General features: G+C 36.9%; 1 protein-coding gene across 1 annotated transcript in view; it reads left to right on the top strand.

Annotated features, from left to right (window-relative positions):
* The window catches only part of LOC113091748 (CUB and sushi domain-containing protein 2-like), a 269603-nt gene that overhangs the window by 85976 nt on the left and 163390 nt on the right, over positions 1-20237 (top strand). The window contains exon 5 of the mRNA XM_026257372.1: positions 826-1033. Within this exon, the coding sequence (XP_026113157.1) occupies positions 826-1033 (208 nt within the window). The remainder of the gene's footprint in view (positions 1-825; positions 1034-20237) is intronic.

Here is a 20237-nt window from a genome sequence, read left to right as displayed (position 1 = left end):
ACAGCACAGTCCATTGAATGCACTTTATTTTTATTCTTGCATTTTCATTCCTGTCCAACATTAAATAGGATTTCTACCAAAACTCACCATGGATATCTTGTAGTCCTCAGTTACCTGTGCAATACCTTAACAAAGGGGTTTTCTGACTTAGCAGCTACAAAACCACTTTCAAATGAGGCCTGGTTGTCTTTACAATTTTTTATATTCATTTTATGTATGTCATCCTAGAGACAATGCATCTTAAGATTATGTTGGGGAATAGTCTTTTTGAGAAGGAGGTCAGGTATCTAGACTCAACTTTTCTCAACGTCAAAAATAATTTAATTCTTCCTTTTCTCACGAGAGGGATGCATAGCAGAAAAACCAAGGGGGAGGGAAGTCAGTGGGTCTGTTGCTTCACCTTAACCCACAGTTGGCTTGGCTCTTTTTTCCTCACCTCACGGACTCACTGTCAGGAAGAAAGACTGAGCATCAAGAGAGTGAAAAATAGAGAGATTGCATGTGATTCACTAAGGAAGGCTGGGAGAGCCAGGGGGCTCAATTACCACAGCAGCCTTTAAGTGCCTATTTGTTATATAATTGTCTCCTTAACACAGTTTTAAAGAGTAGAACAGGTTTTTACTACTAAAAAAAAAAAAATGAACAGAATTTTACATAGGTCTCAATTAATTACCCCCATATTACAGTATGTTGCATCACTGGCCTGCAAGAGTTGCCCGAAACCTCAAGACCCCCAACCCCCCCATCCCCCCACCAACTCCATTCCAGCCATTTCTCCTCCAGAAGTTAAATGTGTCTATATTTGTGTGTGTCACCTCTTCACAGCGGATGATGGCTGTGGCGGCACACTACGGGGTCAAAGTGGTGTCATCAACAGTCCAAATTACCCACAGGAGTACAACAACAATGCGGACTGCACCTGGACAGTGCTGGCCGAACCAGGTGACACCATTGCCTTGGTCTTCTCCGACTTTCAATTGGAAGAAGACTACGACGTTTTGGAAATAACCGGCACAGAAGGATCCTCTCAGTGGTGAGTGCCCTAACATTTTGGTTTTTCAGTCATCACTAGGGAAAAGTGTAGCACTCTTCGCACGAGGTGCTCAGCAGAGAGTGCATGTTGTGGAGCTGTTGGCAGTGGGGAGGTATTTTACAAGAGATAGGAAGCCAGGAGAACCCCAGTCATGAAACATCTCAGCACTTGTTAAATGGAACAGAACCAAATCACAGCTTGATTCAATTATTTAGCACATAATGCGCACAGAGCTTGGACCAAATAGAGGGGATAAAAAGGTTGCAGTCCATCGCAAACCTTGTCTGGGGAGCTTCAGAGTACTGTTCGTTTATGAAAATGGTTTTATGGGCCTCTTAGCCTCTACGTTCACGCAATTTCCTTTTCACACCCATTAAGTACTGTAACAGACTCAGAAATTCTTACTGGATCGGGACAGGAACTGTTTTTTGTAGCAGGCTGTGGACATAAATGTGGCAGTCTAATGACCCAAGATCAGGCAGTGTGTAATTGTGTTGAATGTTCCAGAATATTTTCTTCTGTCCCATTTTAATATGTAGAGAAGGATGCCATTTTTAGATTGATTCTGAGACTTCTGGAAACCTGTTTGGAATTTGTGTGTGTGTGTTTTGCAGTTCTGTTGGAGACACTAGTTTTAATTATACACTTTTACATTACATTATTCATTTAGCTGATGCCTTTATCCAAAGCGACTTACAATTGCTATATATGTCAGATTTCACACGCCTCTGGAGCAACTAGGGGTTAAGTGTCTTGCGCAGGGACACATTGGTGTCTCACAGTGGATTCGAACCTGGGTCTCTCACACCAAAGGCATGTGTCTTATCCACTGTGCCACCAACACTTAACTGTTTATATTTTGATGAATGTAAATGACAAAATTCATAATCACCTGTCACATTGGGACTTTGATTGTTTGTATTGTCGATTTAAAATTACTGTTTTTATTGGATTTGGTCTGAAATTAATAAAATTCAATTTTCCAGACATAGCTGTACAATGCATAAATACTTTTCTGATTTCCTTTTTTTTTTTTTTTTTCTTGTACAGCATTGATTCTTAAGTATTTTTCCTTAGCGGATGTGGTGTACCTGCATTATATCTTGCTAAATATATTAATTAGCAATAACAAACTTCATTTTACACAATAAACCTATTTAAATTTGTTACAAACACAGTACAAGAAGGTTTAATTTAATTGTATACTATTTATTTATTTATTATAAACAACTTACTGTTCATTCTTGTTTCTTTTTTTCATAATGCATTAACATTTCTTTGTAAAACTATATGTAGAACTTAAAGCCGGGCTCAGACTACAGGAATTTCATCATGAAATCTGGTCACAGCACGTACATATAGAATCTTTGCAGATTTTCTTCCCTCAAATCTTAAACATGCACACACTACATGATTTGATAATCATGGTGCATCACACACTGCAAGATATTATTAAGATTATCATGCCAGAGGGAGTGTTTCAAATGATCTCATGCAGCATATCATCTTTGACATTTCAGATTCTAATGTATACACATTAATTGGTTTCTATGCTCATCTGGTATTTTCAAAACTGAGGCGCTTTCACCCCAGTTCTTCTTTTTGTCTTTACAGTTGTGCTACATTTTCGTTTAATATGTTAATGATTAATATGTTTTTAATTAATATGTTACATTTTAAAATAATAATACTAATGAAAAAAACAGCACCACCTCTTGTACATATTCTTTTATATAATGTGTTTTGGAGCAGCTCATGTTGTTTTTCTCTGTAGTTTGCACTGTGTGAAATACAGACTGAACAGCGGCTCAAAACACTTGACTGCTTTATCAGCATATTACATGCAAACTACAACTCTCAGCTCGATAAAGCAAACCAGTGTTGTGCTAGTAAGGTTTTGATGGATGAAAATTGCAAGCAAGGTAAAGATGATTATAGTGACATATGGGAGTTGTACTTTAGGTTCACATGTGTTTATTATTATTGATGTGTAAATGGTCCATGTATGTGTGCTCTTGGTGCACTGATCACCATAACATCATATTTCTGCTTGAACACAGTTCAGTATATTCATGTAGTTGTCAAAATTAATGGACGGAGAGTGATAGAGTAGTTTTATTATTGCAGGATACATGATGGAGATTACTGAACAACTGGGAATCTCGGGAAATGAATTAATGAGATTCTTCTATGTTTTACAATTCACCATGTGCCTTATGAGAGCGTATTTTATCCATTAATCTAGAGTCACACCAGCAATTCCCAAACAACACTATCATCAAATAACTACTGATGTTCAGTTTGCATGACATTGTATACCACCAAGGTGCAATGCAGCAAAAATAAAATACAACATTATACAACACTTACTGTTCAGATATACCCCCCCCCCTTCCATTGTTCCATGTTTTGTCCAGTTTTAAACGAACACACTCCAGACAGTTTCAAAGTTGTCGCTCCAATTATCACTTCGAATAGATATTCCCATCTCATGCACTACAAACATGGATTTTAGCACACAGAAACATTTGCATTTGAACTCAAGTGATGAGCGGCATGCTCTCTTTTATGTCAACATTCTTAACCCAGCATCGGTGGGTTACTTAGCTATTACGATTCTCAACCCAAATCGGGACAAATCAAAATCAGCTTTCTGACACAACAGTCTCAACCAAGCATTTGGAATGGAATAATTCACATTTTTATATGTGTACTATTAAAAGGTACACAGTGTATGTTCTTGCTAAATCACTTGAAAATAAGATTGTTGTTGAGCATAGTAGGTCAAACGTGCCACGTAATATTAGAAATGGTACCCCTTAGATTCAATATACCTATAGTATAAATAATGTGATTGTCCAGGTTATTCCCTAATTGTTGCATGTAATATTGTTGTAATCTAAAGCGTTACCACCTACAGTATATTATTAAATGCTGTAATTGTGTTTGTTGTCATAGCTAATTTGTTAAGTCTGCATGAAATGAAAATTCTATTTTCTCAGTGCATGTCATTGGTCATGTTGTGAATGATTCATCCAAATAAATGTTGAATATTTTGACTTCATAACTCAAGTCATAACTCAGTTTTCTGGTAGAAGTGGCAGACTTCTTTCTGGTGGCGATGCCTTCAATAATTTAGTCTGCTTAAAACCCAAACTTTTCTTATTATCAGTCCTGACTGTTTGTTTTTCCCTTTTCCTTTTCAATCATCATTTAATTATCGTTTTATTTGGATGTGTCTCAATGCAGAGGCAAATAACTACTGCTACTTCTGATACATCACAAACAAACCCCGTGGTAAAGTTTTACCTAAATGCCACGTAAGAATTTTTAGTAGACTCACACACAACTATGAAAGAAAGTTGACAGTATTTTCTTAATAAAATCATGACTAATTTGACCACCATGAAAACATTTGGACTTTGAGACCTTACAACAGTTCCTTTGAGGCTGTAGATTCTGAACAAAGAGCCAAATAAATTGGCATGTAAATTAAAACCTCATGTCTGTTGACCAATTAGAGTAGCCCATTTACTGCGGTGCCAAGAAACTCACTGCTGCTGGTTAGTTAGGGTTAGCCCTATACATGCATAGGCCTTATTGAGTCGTGACCCCTTACTCTAGATTCGTGAAGCATGGATGCATGTCTGCCTCTCCGACACTCTCTCTGAGGGTTAGTGGAGGAGTGCTGAACGAAGGTTGTTCCTGGCCAGAGGAGGAAATCGATAGACCCCACTTCCCTCTGTTCGCTTATTGCCATCACGCATGGGGTCACTGCTGAGTCCTTAATTAAACAGCCAATTAACAAAGGGTGAGAAACGAGCAGACAGACTGGTGAGGTGGTGTGGTGTGGTTCGACCTTGGCATGTTCTAGAAGCCTCAGGGAGAGTAAATAAAAAAGGAATGAACAAGCCCAGCACCAGAACTATACGGGCAATTAACCAATGAAAATGCCCAAAAATGAACAAAAGAAGCATCAAATACTGTCAGAGAGGCCAATCGCTGTACAGCTGCAGTCGGAAAGCCAGGTTATTTTGGTCTCCAAGGGACTGTGGGAATTTATTGAAGGTTAGATTTTTACTGTTTGAATACTAAAAAGTAGGGTCCAGTCATAAAACAGAATTTACTGTGTAAAAATTTGAAGATATGGATAAATAAAAAGGTAAAGCTGTAGACTTCATTAAATTGCAATATGGACTAATATCTGTGAATATTACATTGAAAAAAGGACTGCAATCAAATGTTAATTCTGCATGTACTTAATGTCTCTGTGTGAATGAAAAGCGTAGTTTCATACTCCATGTGAATTTCATTTCCGGAGCTGTTGAAAGAGTTTTTCATGAGCATTTCATTTCATTTAATAAAGCTATTGTCAGATAAACTCTTCACTACAAGGTCTTCACTTCCTGCAAAAATAAAGGTTTGGCTTAACTTGAGGAAATTGTGACATATTACCATTATTATTATTATTGAGATTGTATAATCTCAACATAAAAGTAATAATAACAACAATATAGTTAATACATTATTTTTTAAGGAATATCCCATAATAAAAATATAAATATTTTTGAATACTAAAATAATTGATTAAATTGATTAAACCATTAAAATAGAATTTGAGATCAAACGAAACAGATTTCATAAGGTCCAGGAGAAGTTATCATTGGGCTTAATTGCTAACTAATGTTTATCTGCAGATTTCTCAGATATGGAACTGGCAGTCTGAATAGGTCTGGGTAGGAGGATTTAAAAGTGTTTGTGTAAAGTTGAAGGATAAACAGATTTCTCTCATATGGATGGCCATCATTGTAGACACCCCCCCGGAAGGAGAAAAGTCAAAGACTACCAGAAAATCTATATGCAAGTGATCAGAAAGAAAGACAATGCTGCTCTGACATGACCTGTTTCTGTCACCCCGAGCATTTGATTGGCATGAGACATGTCTGTGTGCTGTGCAGGACCCAGCAAACAACACTGGATACTCAGTCATGTGCCTGCCTATATGGAGTATTCATGAATCACTCCAAAGAGCCCCTCATTTCCTCTTTATCTCCTTTAGCACAGATCCACTGAGCGGCAGAAACACTACATCAATGGGGTATCCTGCTCGGTAAAACATGTTATTGACAACACTAGAAGCAGTTTTGTATGAATTCACATGATGTTCCACCCACTTAGGGTTTGACTGTCTTGACCTATTAGAATACTGTATTAGTCGTGGCTTGGTGGGATAGTGCATATGTTCATACATGTGCAGTAACCCATGTCCAATATTACCCTAAACAACTGGTTTCTTGTATTCACAACTGTTTTGTGCATTTAAAGGCACATAACCCATTACACTTGCTGTTATTATTAATACATTTACTTTAACCCCTAACCCTAACCCTAACCCTGTTTTAAATATTTATTCATTTATTATTTTTGGTATGTTTGATCCATCAGATATCCTTTAGTTTTTGCTTTGTTTGGTGCAGATCTGTGGCTGTCAGCCCTCTGGGTCTACCTGATCTCTTGTTACTCAGCAGGGTTGAGAGCTGAAAGCAGGTCGGTAAACGATGGGCACGTAAACACTGCCATAAGGATTGTTTGTTATTCATGCATCTAACAATGCCTTATTCCTCTCTCTTTCACTAACTCACCAGAGTCTCTATCTGTACATCTCCACAGAGACTGACTGATGTTCAGTAACTACTTGTGTTATTGATTACCTGTTACCTGAGAGAGATTGGTATTTATAGAAACCACTGGATTTTTGGGATGGATCCATTCCTCAAAAGGTTGTTCTGCAGTCATTTGTGTGTGTGTGTGTGTGTGTGTGTTTGTATGTGTGCGCGTGCGTATAAACAGCATTGTAAATGCACTTGTTATATTGTCATTTCTAATGCCCTACAACATAAATGTAAAAATTAAATTTGGTCCAGCATATGGAGATTTTTAAATCATAGATGTTAAGTAATCTGAATTGCTTTCAATTACTTAAAATACTCATTTTAGACCAACAATATTGCCTCAAATATATTACCCCAGCTATTCTGAGTTTTCTGAAAAATTTCATATTCAGAATTTGTTTTGCTTATTTGTGAAATCCCAGAATGCATTGCAGCATAAATAATGCAGATATTTTTCTATGCTTATGTTTTTTTTTTTTTTTAAGTTTGCTGACTATATTCATGCTGCTGTTTTTGTCAACGTTGATGATAAGAATTATCTTTGAAATATTTTTAATTTATTTTTTTTGTCACTGTTATAAAGGTTTAATTAAGTTGAGGTCAACTTTTGAATACATATTTAATCCATATTTAAGAATGCAATTTCATTTATAGTGTCATAATTGACATTTACATAGAACCTGGAAGGAATTTATTAGTAGTAACTTTAGCAGTTATTGAATGAACAAATATTATGACTATAATACATTTATACTGATTCAAAGTCACATTTCTATTTCAAATAAGTGCACTTTTTCCATCACCTTTGTTCATAAAAAAAAAAAAAAAACATTTTACCACCATAAGCTGTTTTAAGATAATGTAGGTTATGCTAAATCTTTTAGTGCATACGTAGACTAGAAGAACACTTTCATCTCTTAAAAATCTCACATCTTTCTGCTTTCTGATCTCTGTTGCGTTATACGCTCGTTACTGTGCCTTTATTGGTTGCTGACGTACATCTTCCTATTTAAGGTTTTCCCGGCTATGTTTTAACCTCCGCAGCACTTGTTTTAGCCCGTCTCAGTTTCTTTGTGCTACCGACCAGGATGTTCCAATCCCAAGTCCTCAGGGAGGATCTGTCATTCTGCTGGCTGCCATTCATAAAACCCTGTGCACTTCTAGCAATAACGCACTCTTCGTTTGGATGCAGGACAGAGAGACGGGAGTCGTGCATTTTTGTTTTCCACATTTGGCTGGCAGCAGGCTCAAGTAATTGCCCACTTGCTTTCTTGTCGCTCTCTTTAGATTACGGTTGGATTCGCGTGACTGGCAGAGGATTTGCCATCTGTGTGCTGCAACATTTTTGCCTGGTTTTAAGCAATGACGTTTTATTTATAAGAGGTGCTTAGCAAATAATAATAATAAAAAAAAAAAAACTAAGAGCAAGAAAGCAACATGCACTGTGATTCATTTTTACCATTTTATTTCTTTATTTATCCAGGTAAACATGTATGCCTCGGCCCATTGCTGGAGGAATGAAGCGTAGCTGTGGTTTTTTCGGTGTGTGTTTGTGTTAAACATGACAGCTGATCGGCACTCCAGTCACGCAGATCCCCGCAGAGACAATTCCCTTCCTCTCAGTCTTTCCTCCACAACCTCCCCCTCATTATTATTGAGATGCCATGAAACGTCAGGATGCAGGCAGGCTGCTCTAATTGTCAGCTGAAAGTGTACCATTCTGAAATTGTTCATAATAAATGCAACTTCTTATTTGATTTTTCTCCTCTGCCCTCTGGTTACCATTTATAAAACGGTGTGAAACTCGGCCAGTACAAACACTGGGACGGAGGGTATTGCGATTCACACAGAAATCTGAAGGAGTGTTGCAAATGTTCAGTTCTCCATGGTTTAGACACATGCCACGGATAATTACATCAGACTGTAAAAGCAGGTCAGCGTCTTACTGTGGAGGGGGATATCAATACCATTTCTCTACTGGATGCCTTTCTTGTTCTGCACTCTTTCTTGTGATGTTTCTTTCCCTCCCTCCCTCTCTCTCTATCGCTCTCTGTTTTCTGATGATCTTTCTTTCCAGTGACATTCTCAATTTAATTTCTGTATTTGTTATTGTTAAGTTGTTATTTTGAGCCCCTTTTTCTTTTTCAAATTAACCTGTTAAAACAAAGACTGGACTGATCTGGTTTTGGTGTTCAGTGAGTTTTAGTTCCATGAAAGATATGGTTGCTGTAAACTATAAGCACCGATTTTACAATTTTGCTCGATAAGACCTTTAATTGTTTTCTTGTTATGATTTATATAAAGATGATATACTTTTGTCTAAAAACCTTTTTTTTTATGTTACAAGTGAAATATCATGAATCTATGATGTACAATATAAAATATGGATATTTCGTTTTCTTAATATGCTCAATAATACATTTAATTACTTGTTTAAAAGACAGACTTAAAGTGACCTTTAAAACTGTGTAAAAAAAGTGAATAACAATGTAAAAATAGTGACTTATAGCATGCCCTTTAATATGCTATGTCAGCCGATTCAGTGTTGACTGAAAGTTAATCAGTCGATCAGTTAATCAGTCAATAATTATTTTGGACATGAGTGCGAGTAGATAGTCACAGTCTTTGTGAAGGACTTTTTTTATGTTTTAAATGACGCATTACTGTCATTTTAAACACCACTCAAAGATGCCTGGAAGCAACACATGTAAGTGTGGCATGTAACTATGGTCTTCGTCTCCCAGAGGAAATGACAAAGAAGGGGCTGTCTGGATGATGGGAGCTGAGTGCATTATCATTATGGTTTCTGGTTGTACTGCAAGCCGTTTCACATAAGACTAAACAACGACATCGTGCCGGGCTCCGTGACTTTGCTGTTTCAATTATACCTCGAGATGTGCTACTCTGCATGTAAAGTATATCCTTCCCATTCTCGTAGAGAGAATATACACGTATACCCTCCATGAATAATACAAAGGACCATATGTTCTGGAGGAGTATGTGATAAGCATGCAGGCAGAGATCACATGTGAACATATGTGTCGTGGTTACGTTTTCTCTCTTTCTTTCTAGCTGGTCATCAACCTGAGACATGAGAACTGCAATACATTAGACTGCAGTGTTTAATAAGTAAATTCCCACTGCATCATCAAGATTGCTGCTCATGTAAAGGCCTCTGAGGTGCAGACCACCTTCTCACCCTCTTCATGTTTCCACCATGTATTTGCTGAAGCAGCGGAAACTGAACTGAAGCTATGTTTTGGCTTCCCATCAAGGACAGTGTGAAATCAATAGCTGTCTCTTTAGTCCGCCCGATGCACTTATCAAATCTTTTTTTCTTTTTTTTTTTGGTAAGTCATGTTTTATTTAGGCATGCCTTGGTCTAACGTCTCCATTCGAACCGAGCCATCCATCAAAACGGCACGGATGACCAGCGCTTAGCTGGTGTCTGGCAATATCAGATTGTTTACTCACATCCACTCGGCATGTAGAAGTATCACTCTCTCTCTCTTCTGCCCAGCAGACACCCATCTGTAATCAAATCGACTGGAGCAGGTGAAGAAAATGGTCAGCAAACTCTCATATTAAGTTGATTCCTAGCAGTGTCATGACCTAAATCAGCATTTTTTTCCCCTCTGATGGTTACAAGAGCGTTTAAAGGGAGGGAAAAATGACGCAGCTGTGTGTGTGTGTGTGTAGTCTGTGGGATGGGTGGGTTTGAACTGAGTAATTCTGGCTTGATGTGCTCTGAATTGACCCCTTCTAGGTCCTTCTCGGCATTTAGCCCACATTGGAAAACAGCAAGATGGACTTGGACACTTCGGAGTGTTTTCGTAAGCACATTTGCTATTAGGTTTGCAGCTTTGTTCGTTGTAATGATAGACGTGGACTGTACTATGAGAGATTAAAGGTAATGGATTAGATCTGCCCCCCCATTCCTCACTGTTGATTACCCAGCAGTCCTCTCATTTTTTTAGATGCCGGTCGACTGGGATTGGCTCCAGTTTGCTCGATGTGTTTCACAGGCAATGCTGAAGCGTTTTCACTCCGTGAAAGCATACTGAGCAGCTGCAGTAGTTCTAATTGCATACAGCACAAAATTGAACAAGGTGTGTGGCAAGTAGCTGTCTGATCACTTATTCTGTCTGACTAAAGATCATTAGCTGTGAGGGAACCATGGGGCGGGTTGAATTGGACCAAGGGTAGGCAAATTCGGTCCTGGAGAGCCGCTGTCGTGCTGAGTTCAGCTCCAACTTGTGTTTGATTAGGGTTGAAGCTGAACTCTGCAGGACTGTGGCTCTCTAAGACCAAACTTCCCTACCCCTGAATTGGACAAACCTCTCAACTTTTCTTTTATGTTTTAAAGTTGTACATATTGTAGTAACAGTTAGTCAAACATTAAGCTCTTGTCATAAAGACTGGTCAACATTTGCTGCAGTAACCTGGGAACCGTAAAATAGTTCTTAGAACTACAATAGTTTAATTAATAAATAAGTAAATACTACATGGAAATATGACAGTGCTTCAAATGATGCCTATAAGATTATTTGTCATAAATATGTAGTAATAAATGAAATATATTTGTTCTTGTTTAATATATAGTTAAAGAGAGAGAGATCACCAAAAAAAATATTTTTCTGTCATCATTTACTCATGTCATTTGTCTCATGTTGTTCCTGTTTGACTTTTATTCTGTATACAGAGCACATAAGATCATAATTTGAAGAATACTGAAAGACATCAGTGTTAATTTTTTGAACAAAAATAGTAAATGAAACCATTAAGGAACCAAAATCATTAAGATGATTCAGAGTCATTCTAAATGTTCCTATCACTAGTGTGCATTAACACAAATATTCTAAAACAAAAACATTCAGCAGTAGAAATGTGTATTGTTATGTATCCCAGATGGCATCAGCCAAAAACCAGCTCTGAGACCAGCATCATTTTTGTGGAAAGGTGTAACTGTAGCTTATTCTGGACAAGACATGTAAAGCAGCCAACCACTAAGGATGTATAATGTGTTATTCCAATGGCGCCAGTGCCTCGGGGCCTCTCACTGCCAGGTGCCTCCAGCTGGGATGCCTGCTGTAGCTAGAGAAAACCCACTGCTGATGTTAAATTGACATAGAAAGAAACAGTGCTTGAATGTGTGCCAGTGACTACTGGCACACCGTGAAATAAATGCACATGTTTCTGGCTCCTCATCAGCTTCAATGTTTTCAACCAGTATATAATTTCCTCGTATAGTGTGTACATTCTTGAAATTGCATTTTTATTTCTTTCATTTGCAACAGTTTGTCTCATATTTGCATTATATATATGGAGGGTTTGGTTCCAAAACGGCATAAAAAAAATAATAAAAAAAATCAGTATAGTATCTGGTCACTATAGAAAAGTCGATTTTTAATTTCACGCAAAATATGATATCCGCCGAGTTAGTAGGTCATGTTTTTTCTCTTTTTTTTTTTTTCCAAACCACGACAAACATAGAATGCAGAATGGGATATATCCGCTATACCAATCACAGGGCACCATTTCACGCACTGTAAACAGTAACAAAAAATCACAGCGCACCATTCCACGCACTCTTTTTAAAAATTTTTATGGCATCTCCCAATTGTGAAAACAATGGGCCTTCAAAGAGGCTGGTGCCCTTGGAACATTACCAACCTACATTTATGTGGTAAGCTAAATCTGAAATCGCTAATGTTAGCATAACAGTCGGACCTTAAAGTACAGTAGTAGTTAATTTCCATGTGCAAAGGATTAGAAGAAAAAGATAGTATTTTGTGGTTAGAATATTTCATATACACAATGCTCAAATGTGTAATACAGTTCTGCTCAAGGACATCTAATTTACTATCATTTACTCATTTTTACTGCTTCATATGTCACAATGTTGCAAAACATCCTCTGAAGCGTTCACCATTAATATGTTGCTTGTATAAAACACTTTATTTCTCTACAGATTTATCAAATCCAGTGCACTTTAAGTCTTAGATGTTGTGTGACAGGGAATCTGATTAAATTAAGTGATTTCGGTCATGTTTAAAATGGTGAAATATGCATCTTTGCATTTTTTTTTTTTTTTTTTTTTTTACTACACTTATACTAGTTAAATTGAATCTACTAAATAGAAATATAATCTACTTTATACACATTATAGTTAGAAAATCACTTTAATGTCATTGAATTATGGAAATCCAATTTTCAGTTTACAATTTCCAATTTTAATCAGTTATATTAATTGGGCATTTTGATGTAAAAATTTGTGACATCGAAAGAAACCTGATAATTTAAATAATTATTTCACTCGCTCTCAAGCTGTGTTCAGTAACTGGAGTATCAACAGTGTTAAAAAAAATATATATATAATAATAATAATAATAATAATAATAAAAAAATAAAAAAACACTTCATGGATATTGCCAACACTTGGTGATGAATGAGATGTATTTTAATGGAAAATAACGATGGTCTAATTTGGGAACTCTGGACAACAGTTCTGCCTCAGATGTGTTTTTCATATGGCAAACAGACAGTGAAAGACAACAGATGAATAAAGGCTTTCCTAATCTATGTCTCATTGTTTTGAAAGTCTGGTGCTTTGTTTCAGCATTGTGGATTTTCTTTTTATTTGTTGGATTTATTTTGTGAAATATTGATGAGGGTGGGAGAGACAGCGGGCTGCACTCTTATTTTACAAGCGGCTTTAATGAAAGTGCTCCGTGTTTCTTCAGCGTTTTATTTCATGAAGAACAATTATTCTTTTCACACCATATCCCAACACTAATCTTCGCACCACACACACACAGGCACAGAGGCATTAACATCATTAATTCATTTTCAGCCAAATAAGATGGCTATTTGCATAATAACACTCAAAGACATCATTCGAAACGAAGGTCTTTTGTTTAACAGTTCTTCACACACTGTAGATTCAGAGAGCATGTTTAAAAGAGTTGTTGACCTGAAAATAAAGATGTCATTATTTACTCAACCTTATGTAACTTCAAACCCGTTACTTATGGGTTTGAACGCAAAATGTGAATTTGTGAGAAAATCTCTTGCTTTTTCTCTCTCTCTCTCTTTCTCTCTCAATGCAGTGGTTAATGCACCAAAAACATTCCTGGTCCTTGGTAGTGCAACTGAAGCAAACAATCCACTATGGGTGGCAAGGCACTGTCAAAAAAAAAAAAAAAAGAATTAAAAGGTTTTATCAATCCCTAGAAGCATACTGTAGTTGGTACAACAAATATTCTCCATGGAACAGAACATCGTTCTAAACTGGATGAAAGCTATGAGGAAATAAATATTAAATTAATAATAAATTAAACTCCATTCCACATTATAGCTACAGCCTTTACTTCCACACAACTACTTCCTCAAATCCACACTTCCTCATTCCACTTGACTCATTCAGAGTCCATATCAATTAAATTCCATTATGTGTTTTCACTACTCGCTCCTACTGCACCCCCACAACACAGGAAAGTAAACAAAGCATCTTAGCATTTATGCTGCTCTGGTGGGTCTGGCTGTGTGCTCACATAATGTCACTAAACAAGCTGCTATTTAAGTGAATGTTTGTCATTTGTTCGCTTGTTGCTTTTAAAGGCATCATTTTGTCTTTGTTGCAGAATTAAATTACAGTTCCACTTACATTGGCGTTTTTTAAATTTTAAAAATACTTTTGATGCTGTGTTCATTTTTGAAAAACCTTGCCAGGTATGTGTTTACCATTTTAAGCTTGAAAGCCTTAGAATACAGGAAATGACATCAACTCTAGTAAACTTTTTCTGGGGAGGACCAAGCCACTTTTTTTTTCCAACTTCCTTGTATTACCTAGCCCAAACTTAAACCCTATTGATCCTAAATCTGTGGAACGACTTAAAGATGGTAGCCCACAAATTGGCACCATCAAATTAAACTGAACTTGAGCAGTTCTGCAAAGAAGAGTGGGCAGGTATTGCAAATTCTCAATGTGCAAAGTTAGTAAAGACGTGTCACAACAGATTAAAGACTGTAATTAAAGCAAAAGGTGGTTCAACATAACACTGACACAAGGGGTTGATCCTTTTTTCCAACTATTATTCATTTTGTGATATATTATATGTATGTGTGTGTGTGTGTGTGTGTGCGCTTGTGTTTGTGTATGTATGTTTAAAGCAAATAAAAAATGTATCAGCATACAGGATGGTTTGGAAAAAAAAAACATACATAAAAAAATATTGAAATTGAAATCAAATTTTACGAAAATAAGTTTAAAGATTTAGATATTGCATGTCTGAGTTTTGGAAGTAAATTTGAGAGTATATTTATTTACGCGCTGCTCATTCTGGAACCAGATAGCGGCAGTGACATACAGTGCACTCTTAAACATGACCTCTTGCGAGTCCATCTCTTGAGTCATTTAACAGGCCATGGCACTGTGTTTATGAGTTTGATTTTCAGATAGGCCGTGTTGTTCTCTCTGCCATGCTTCAATGCCTGTGTATATCAGCATGCCCCTGCATGTCTTTGTGTCATTGAGTTTCATCGGTCACGCCTCGACATCCTCATTCAGAGAGCAGCGTTCCCACCGAGTCAGCAGGCCACGCTGCACTGGCTGCTCTCAAAATGGCTGACTCACTCTAAACAACACTAAAACACTATTCTATCTGCCCAGCACTTCTTAGCAAAGCTTAGACTGGCCAAATCCTACACAGCAAGAGTACTCTGAAATTTAAGCTGTGAAATAACATGCAATGCAGTTGGATCTACACGGCTCTTGGATTGCTTCATAAATTCACTTTCTGGTCGTTTTGTTATATAGAGGGTGTTGAACAATTTTGAATGATGTGAGCAGATGTAGAGAGTTTATAACATAAATAATATATACAGTATTTAATGTAGCAGTATCCGATTGCTGTATTGGACCAGATGCAGACTTTTACTTAAGCTGTGACATTTGTGCACAGATAGAACTGAACTGTGCCATAAATGACAAGCTATTTTAAGCTGAAAGGGGGAAAAAAATGAAGTGGTTAAAAATGGGGGTAAAGAAAATCAATGATCTAAGTAAGCAATGTGGTAGAGAGAGCAAATTCATGTGTTCAGTATGTGTTCAGTAGGTGTGTTTTGAGAGAGAGCAAGAGAGAGAGAAGCAGGTGCTGTGAGAAACTTAGAAGGGTCAAAGGGAAAGTTTTGCTGGGGGTTTCTTTCTACACTCAATGGATATGTCAGCTGGGTATTGATCGGCATGCTGGGTGATCCATCTTAATCCAAAAACCCAGGATGAGAGGAGAACTCTGTGGGCCCTCTGAGGGGTCAAAAAAGTGAGAATATGTACAGTATGTACTGTATGATACATGCTAGGTTAAAATTGATAGCCTGAATGCACTGTAAGTCGCTTTGGATATAAGCGTCTGCTACATGCATAAATATATAATTTTTATATATTTTTTATTATTTGATGAATAGAAAGTTCAAAAGAACAGCATTTATTTGACATAATAAATGAATAACATGGTAAATTAAACTTTTATCTTGCTTGTTTCGAGTGTCTTCCCTTCCTCTCCTGTTGGTGGGGGTTGGACGCCTCATTCGTTTTTAATTAGATGAGGTGATTAGGAAATTGGGGGAGAGGAAAATTAAAACTGGGATTAACATGGTTTTAGACTCCGGGAGACAGAATGGAATGAGAGCTATCTGCTGCACATCAGACGCCTGATTTGAGCATTATAAGCTGCCTGTTCACAGTGAGTAGTGCAGGATTACAACACAATGCTTGGCCAGGGAGCAAGAGGTAAATATCAAGACAATGTGGATAGAGTCCAGCTGATTCTGGCATCCCGTGTAGATTAAATCAGATCTGTCTCCTATCTCTGTATCAGGTTGTCTAATCCATATTATAGACATGGGAGTAGACATCTGAGCATTCATCCTCTGGCTTCCTGTTACTGTAGAACCACATCAGAAAACTTCATATTTCTGTAGCCACACCGGCGACAGAGATGCAGACATCACCTATTGTGTTATAAGTGGTGAATACACATAAAAGGATGTCCATGAATCATACATGATGTCATGTTTGTGCACTTGAGAACCTTAACCAATGTGTCACATCAATGCATATCAATCCTTTCTTCCTGAAGCATGGGAAACTATCATATGCTACAGCAGCAGTCAGTCCTTTTACTTTCCTTACTTTTCATTCTCTTTTTCTCAATGTCAAGAACATTGCAATAATCAAAAATGTGGTCTGGCCCCTTTGTGTTTTTCCCCTCAGATAATTACATTGATATCTCTTGCTATTGAGATTCAGAGGTTTTCATTCAGTTCACTGGCCTTTATTTTTTTCAGTTATTAATACCTTTTCTTTTCATTTTGGATGATTTCACAGCAGTGCTTGAAGACAGCGAATGTTTTCCATCTGAAGCTCGTCTTCAGCAAGTTAATGTGAAGTGATGTGGAGGAGGAACTGTATTGTATGTATATGAATCTTTGAAATCTTGAAATGGTTGGTTTGTTGACATTTACCTGGTGTGTGTGTGTGCGTGTGTGTGTATACTTTTTATTCACATTTGCATTATCTCTGTTAGGCCAGAATTTATTTTTGTTTTATTGTTGTTTATGTTTAATTGGAGGTTATACATTATTTATTTATTTATTTATTTATTTATTTATTGTATTTTATTTTAGGTGCACTATAAATAGCAAGTCTATAAATGCGAATGATAAATGGCTGCTGGTGCTGGAGTATTATTCTGGCTCATTTTCAGACTGTTTGAAAAGCCAGGCCTGAGGCCAAGAAAGGAGGATAGGACTTGTGCCAAAGAGTCTTAAAGTATTCACCTCGCAGCCTTCAATATCCCTTCTTCTTTTCATGCTCATGCCTACCTGCCACCTCTGCCCTCCCAAAAATGCTTTGCTTTTGCCTTTTTGTCTTTGAACTCCACATTGGAATACTGCATTCAACTTTACATTTTCCCAGTCTGTCCTCTCAGGATATATGTATGGGTGATTTGGTGCTCTGTCCCATCGGTACAGATAACCGGAGGACTCCTGGATGTCAAGCTGAAGCTCGTAAATGCTGAACTTTGTAATAACAGGCCTTTTGCTCAAAAATTGGCCCTTTTAAGTGGACTTGTCCTCACCTATCGTCCAAATCACATCAACCCCACCCCTCCATCCCTGCTGACTGCAGTGACCCATAAAGCCGATTAGGCCGACCCTTTGCAGTGGGCTTTTACTTCAAAGGAATGAAGAAGGGGGAAAGCCAGAGATATGGTCGAGAACAGGAATATTAGTTACAGGAATAGGTGTACAGGCTTCCTACAAGCTAAAACAGAGGCAATAGTGGATGTGAGCTTCATATGCAGTGGTTTTATTCTGCATTTTTAATTTAATTCTTTTTTTTCTTTTTTTCAGAGTAAGGATACCCTCTGAAATTCATTGCTTGGATAATTGCTGAATTTAAAACATTATACTGCTTTTAAATTATTCCCAGCTAAGTGAGCACATGTATTTTACTCCTTGCATTGGCTAACAAAACAAACTGCATGTGCAAGTTTTTAAGAAGTTAGTGACAGTTTGTTTTATTCAACAGTTGTCACTGGTGGGGACAAAACAACAACAACAACAACAACAAAAAAACCTATTGCTCATTACAAACCAATTTGAGCAAATATATGTAGCCTTAGTGAACATAGGAGACTTCTTTCAAAAATATCAGAATCTTACCAACCACAAACCTATAGTGTATATGCCAAGTGGTATCTTTTATTATGAGTTTTACAAACTTGTTTTGATGCTTTGACATATATCATTTTTCAGTAGGGTAAACAGAAATTAAATCCACCAAAAAGAAAAGTGTCACAGAAATGTCTTAGTGAGCTAGAGAAAAATTATTTGGTCATTTTACAGTTGTCTCTACCAATTAAACGAACATAGGACAATATTTAAACATCAGGGGGTAAAACCAAAGATGTTATGTTATCTGATGCACCTTAGTTCTACCATTTGTGTCAACCGTCCACAGTGTGCGAACTGATTTGGGCATTGAGTACAGAAAATGATATTTCAACTGCAACCTCCTCATTCCGGTCTTGCCCCTTTCAGTGTCCTGCTTGAGAGAGTGAGGATCTGGAGCCATTTTGCATCTCTTTTCTGGGAACCTTTGATCTCTAATCCACTCTTAACTTGGTGCTGGAAAAAATGCAATGGAGGGGAGGAGGAAGCTTATACAGGTCCACTGTATCACTTGTTACCTTAAAAAAGAAAAAAAGCTTTATTTAAACTTTCTTTCCTCTTTTTTTACTTCTTTGAATAAGTAGGGCTGGCAGAAGATGGAGCTTTCAGAACTAGTCCGATCAAAAAAAAAAAAAGTTACTTTATCTCCAGGTGCTGGAGCAACAGCTCCTCTTCATCCTTCATGGATATTGGACGTTGCATTAAATGAACTGTTCCATTGGCTCTGTAGCTTTGGGGGCGGAGTGTCATTTGTCGTATCGGCCTGAAGTGACAGCTGACATAATGTTTGTGTTGCACGCTTATGTAGTCACTTTTATACTCACATAACTGATTAATACACAGCTGATGTGCTAAAAAAAAATAAAATAAAATAAAAATAACCTGGGGTCATGATGTACTAGCAGCTTTCTGAGGCAATTTGGAATGACAGGTTTATCTGGAGTGCTGATGGCTTCTTGTTTGTCCATGATACATTGAGACCCATTTCTTTAAAAGTATTTTATTATTATTATTATTATAAAAAAATGTGAAGCTTTAAATATGGCTTCTAATTAAGTTTTTAAGTCACTTGTTTTGACATGATCCAAGTAATACAATATATGTTGTCATGCCATACTCAATATGGTACTGATTATGAGAGTTTGTTCAGAAGCATAACCAGTTGGGAACTGCTGAACAATATTTGTATCTTTTGCTTTAGAATAGATTTTTTATTTTTTTTTTCAATATTATTTTAGAATTTTTTTGTATATATTACATGGACAATGGAACATGGAACCTTGGGTTTAAGTGATTGTTTGAGCACAGTGATGATTGGTTGCTCATTGCGGGCATTGAAACAACAACCTTTTTATTTATTATAATTTTGCCATAGATTCCAGGTGAGATATCTGGTTCCTATTGATAAGATACTAAAGAAGCTGATTATGCAAGATTGTTCAGAAATTAAAATATCTTTAATACACGGATATTTTATCTTACTCCACTATTACTGTAGTTTTCTCCCCACTTGATTTACGTTAGAAATAAGTTAATATCTACTTTTTAAATCTTTAAATCTTGTTTTAAGGATTTACATTTTTACTGAAAAAAAAGAAACAATTCTAAAAAGATTAATTTAACTCATTAAAAAGACAAGAGGAGTTAGTCTCTACATCATTTCACCCAAAACATTTCCAGAATTGAACCCAGGGCCTTAATAGTGTAAGCACAGAATTTCAACCACTAGATCACCAGGGGAAGCCTCTTTGGTTAAACCCTCATAGTATTCCATTTTTCATAATTACTTTCCTCCA

The sequence above is a fragment of the Carassius auratus genome, unplaced genomic scaffold (assembly GCF_003368295.1).
Source record: "Carassius auratus strain Wakin unplaced genomic scaffold, ASM336829v1 scaf_tig00214282, whole genome shotgun sequence".
Taxonomy (NCBI): domain Eukaryota; kingdom Metazoa; phylum Chordata; class Actinopteri; order Cypriniformes; family Cyprinidae; genus Carassius; species Carassius auratus.
The sequence above is the reverse complement of the archived record's forward strand: the minus strand, read 5'-3'. Positions and strand labels throughout refer to the sequence as shown.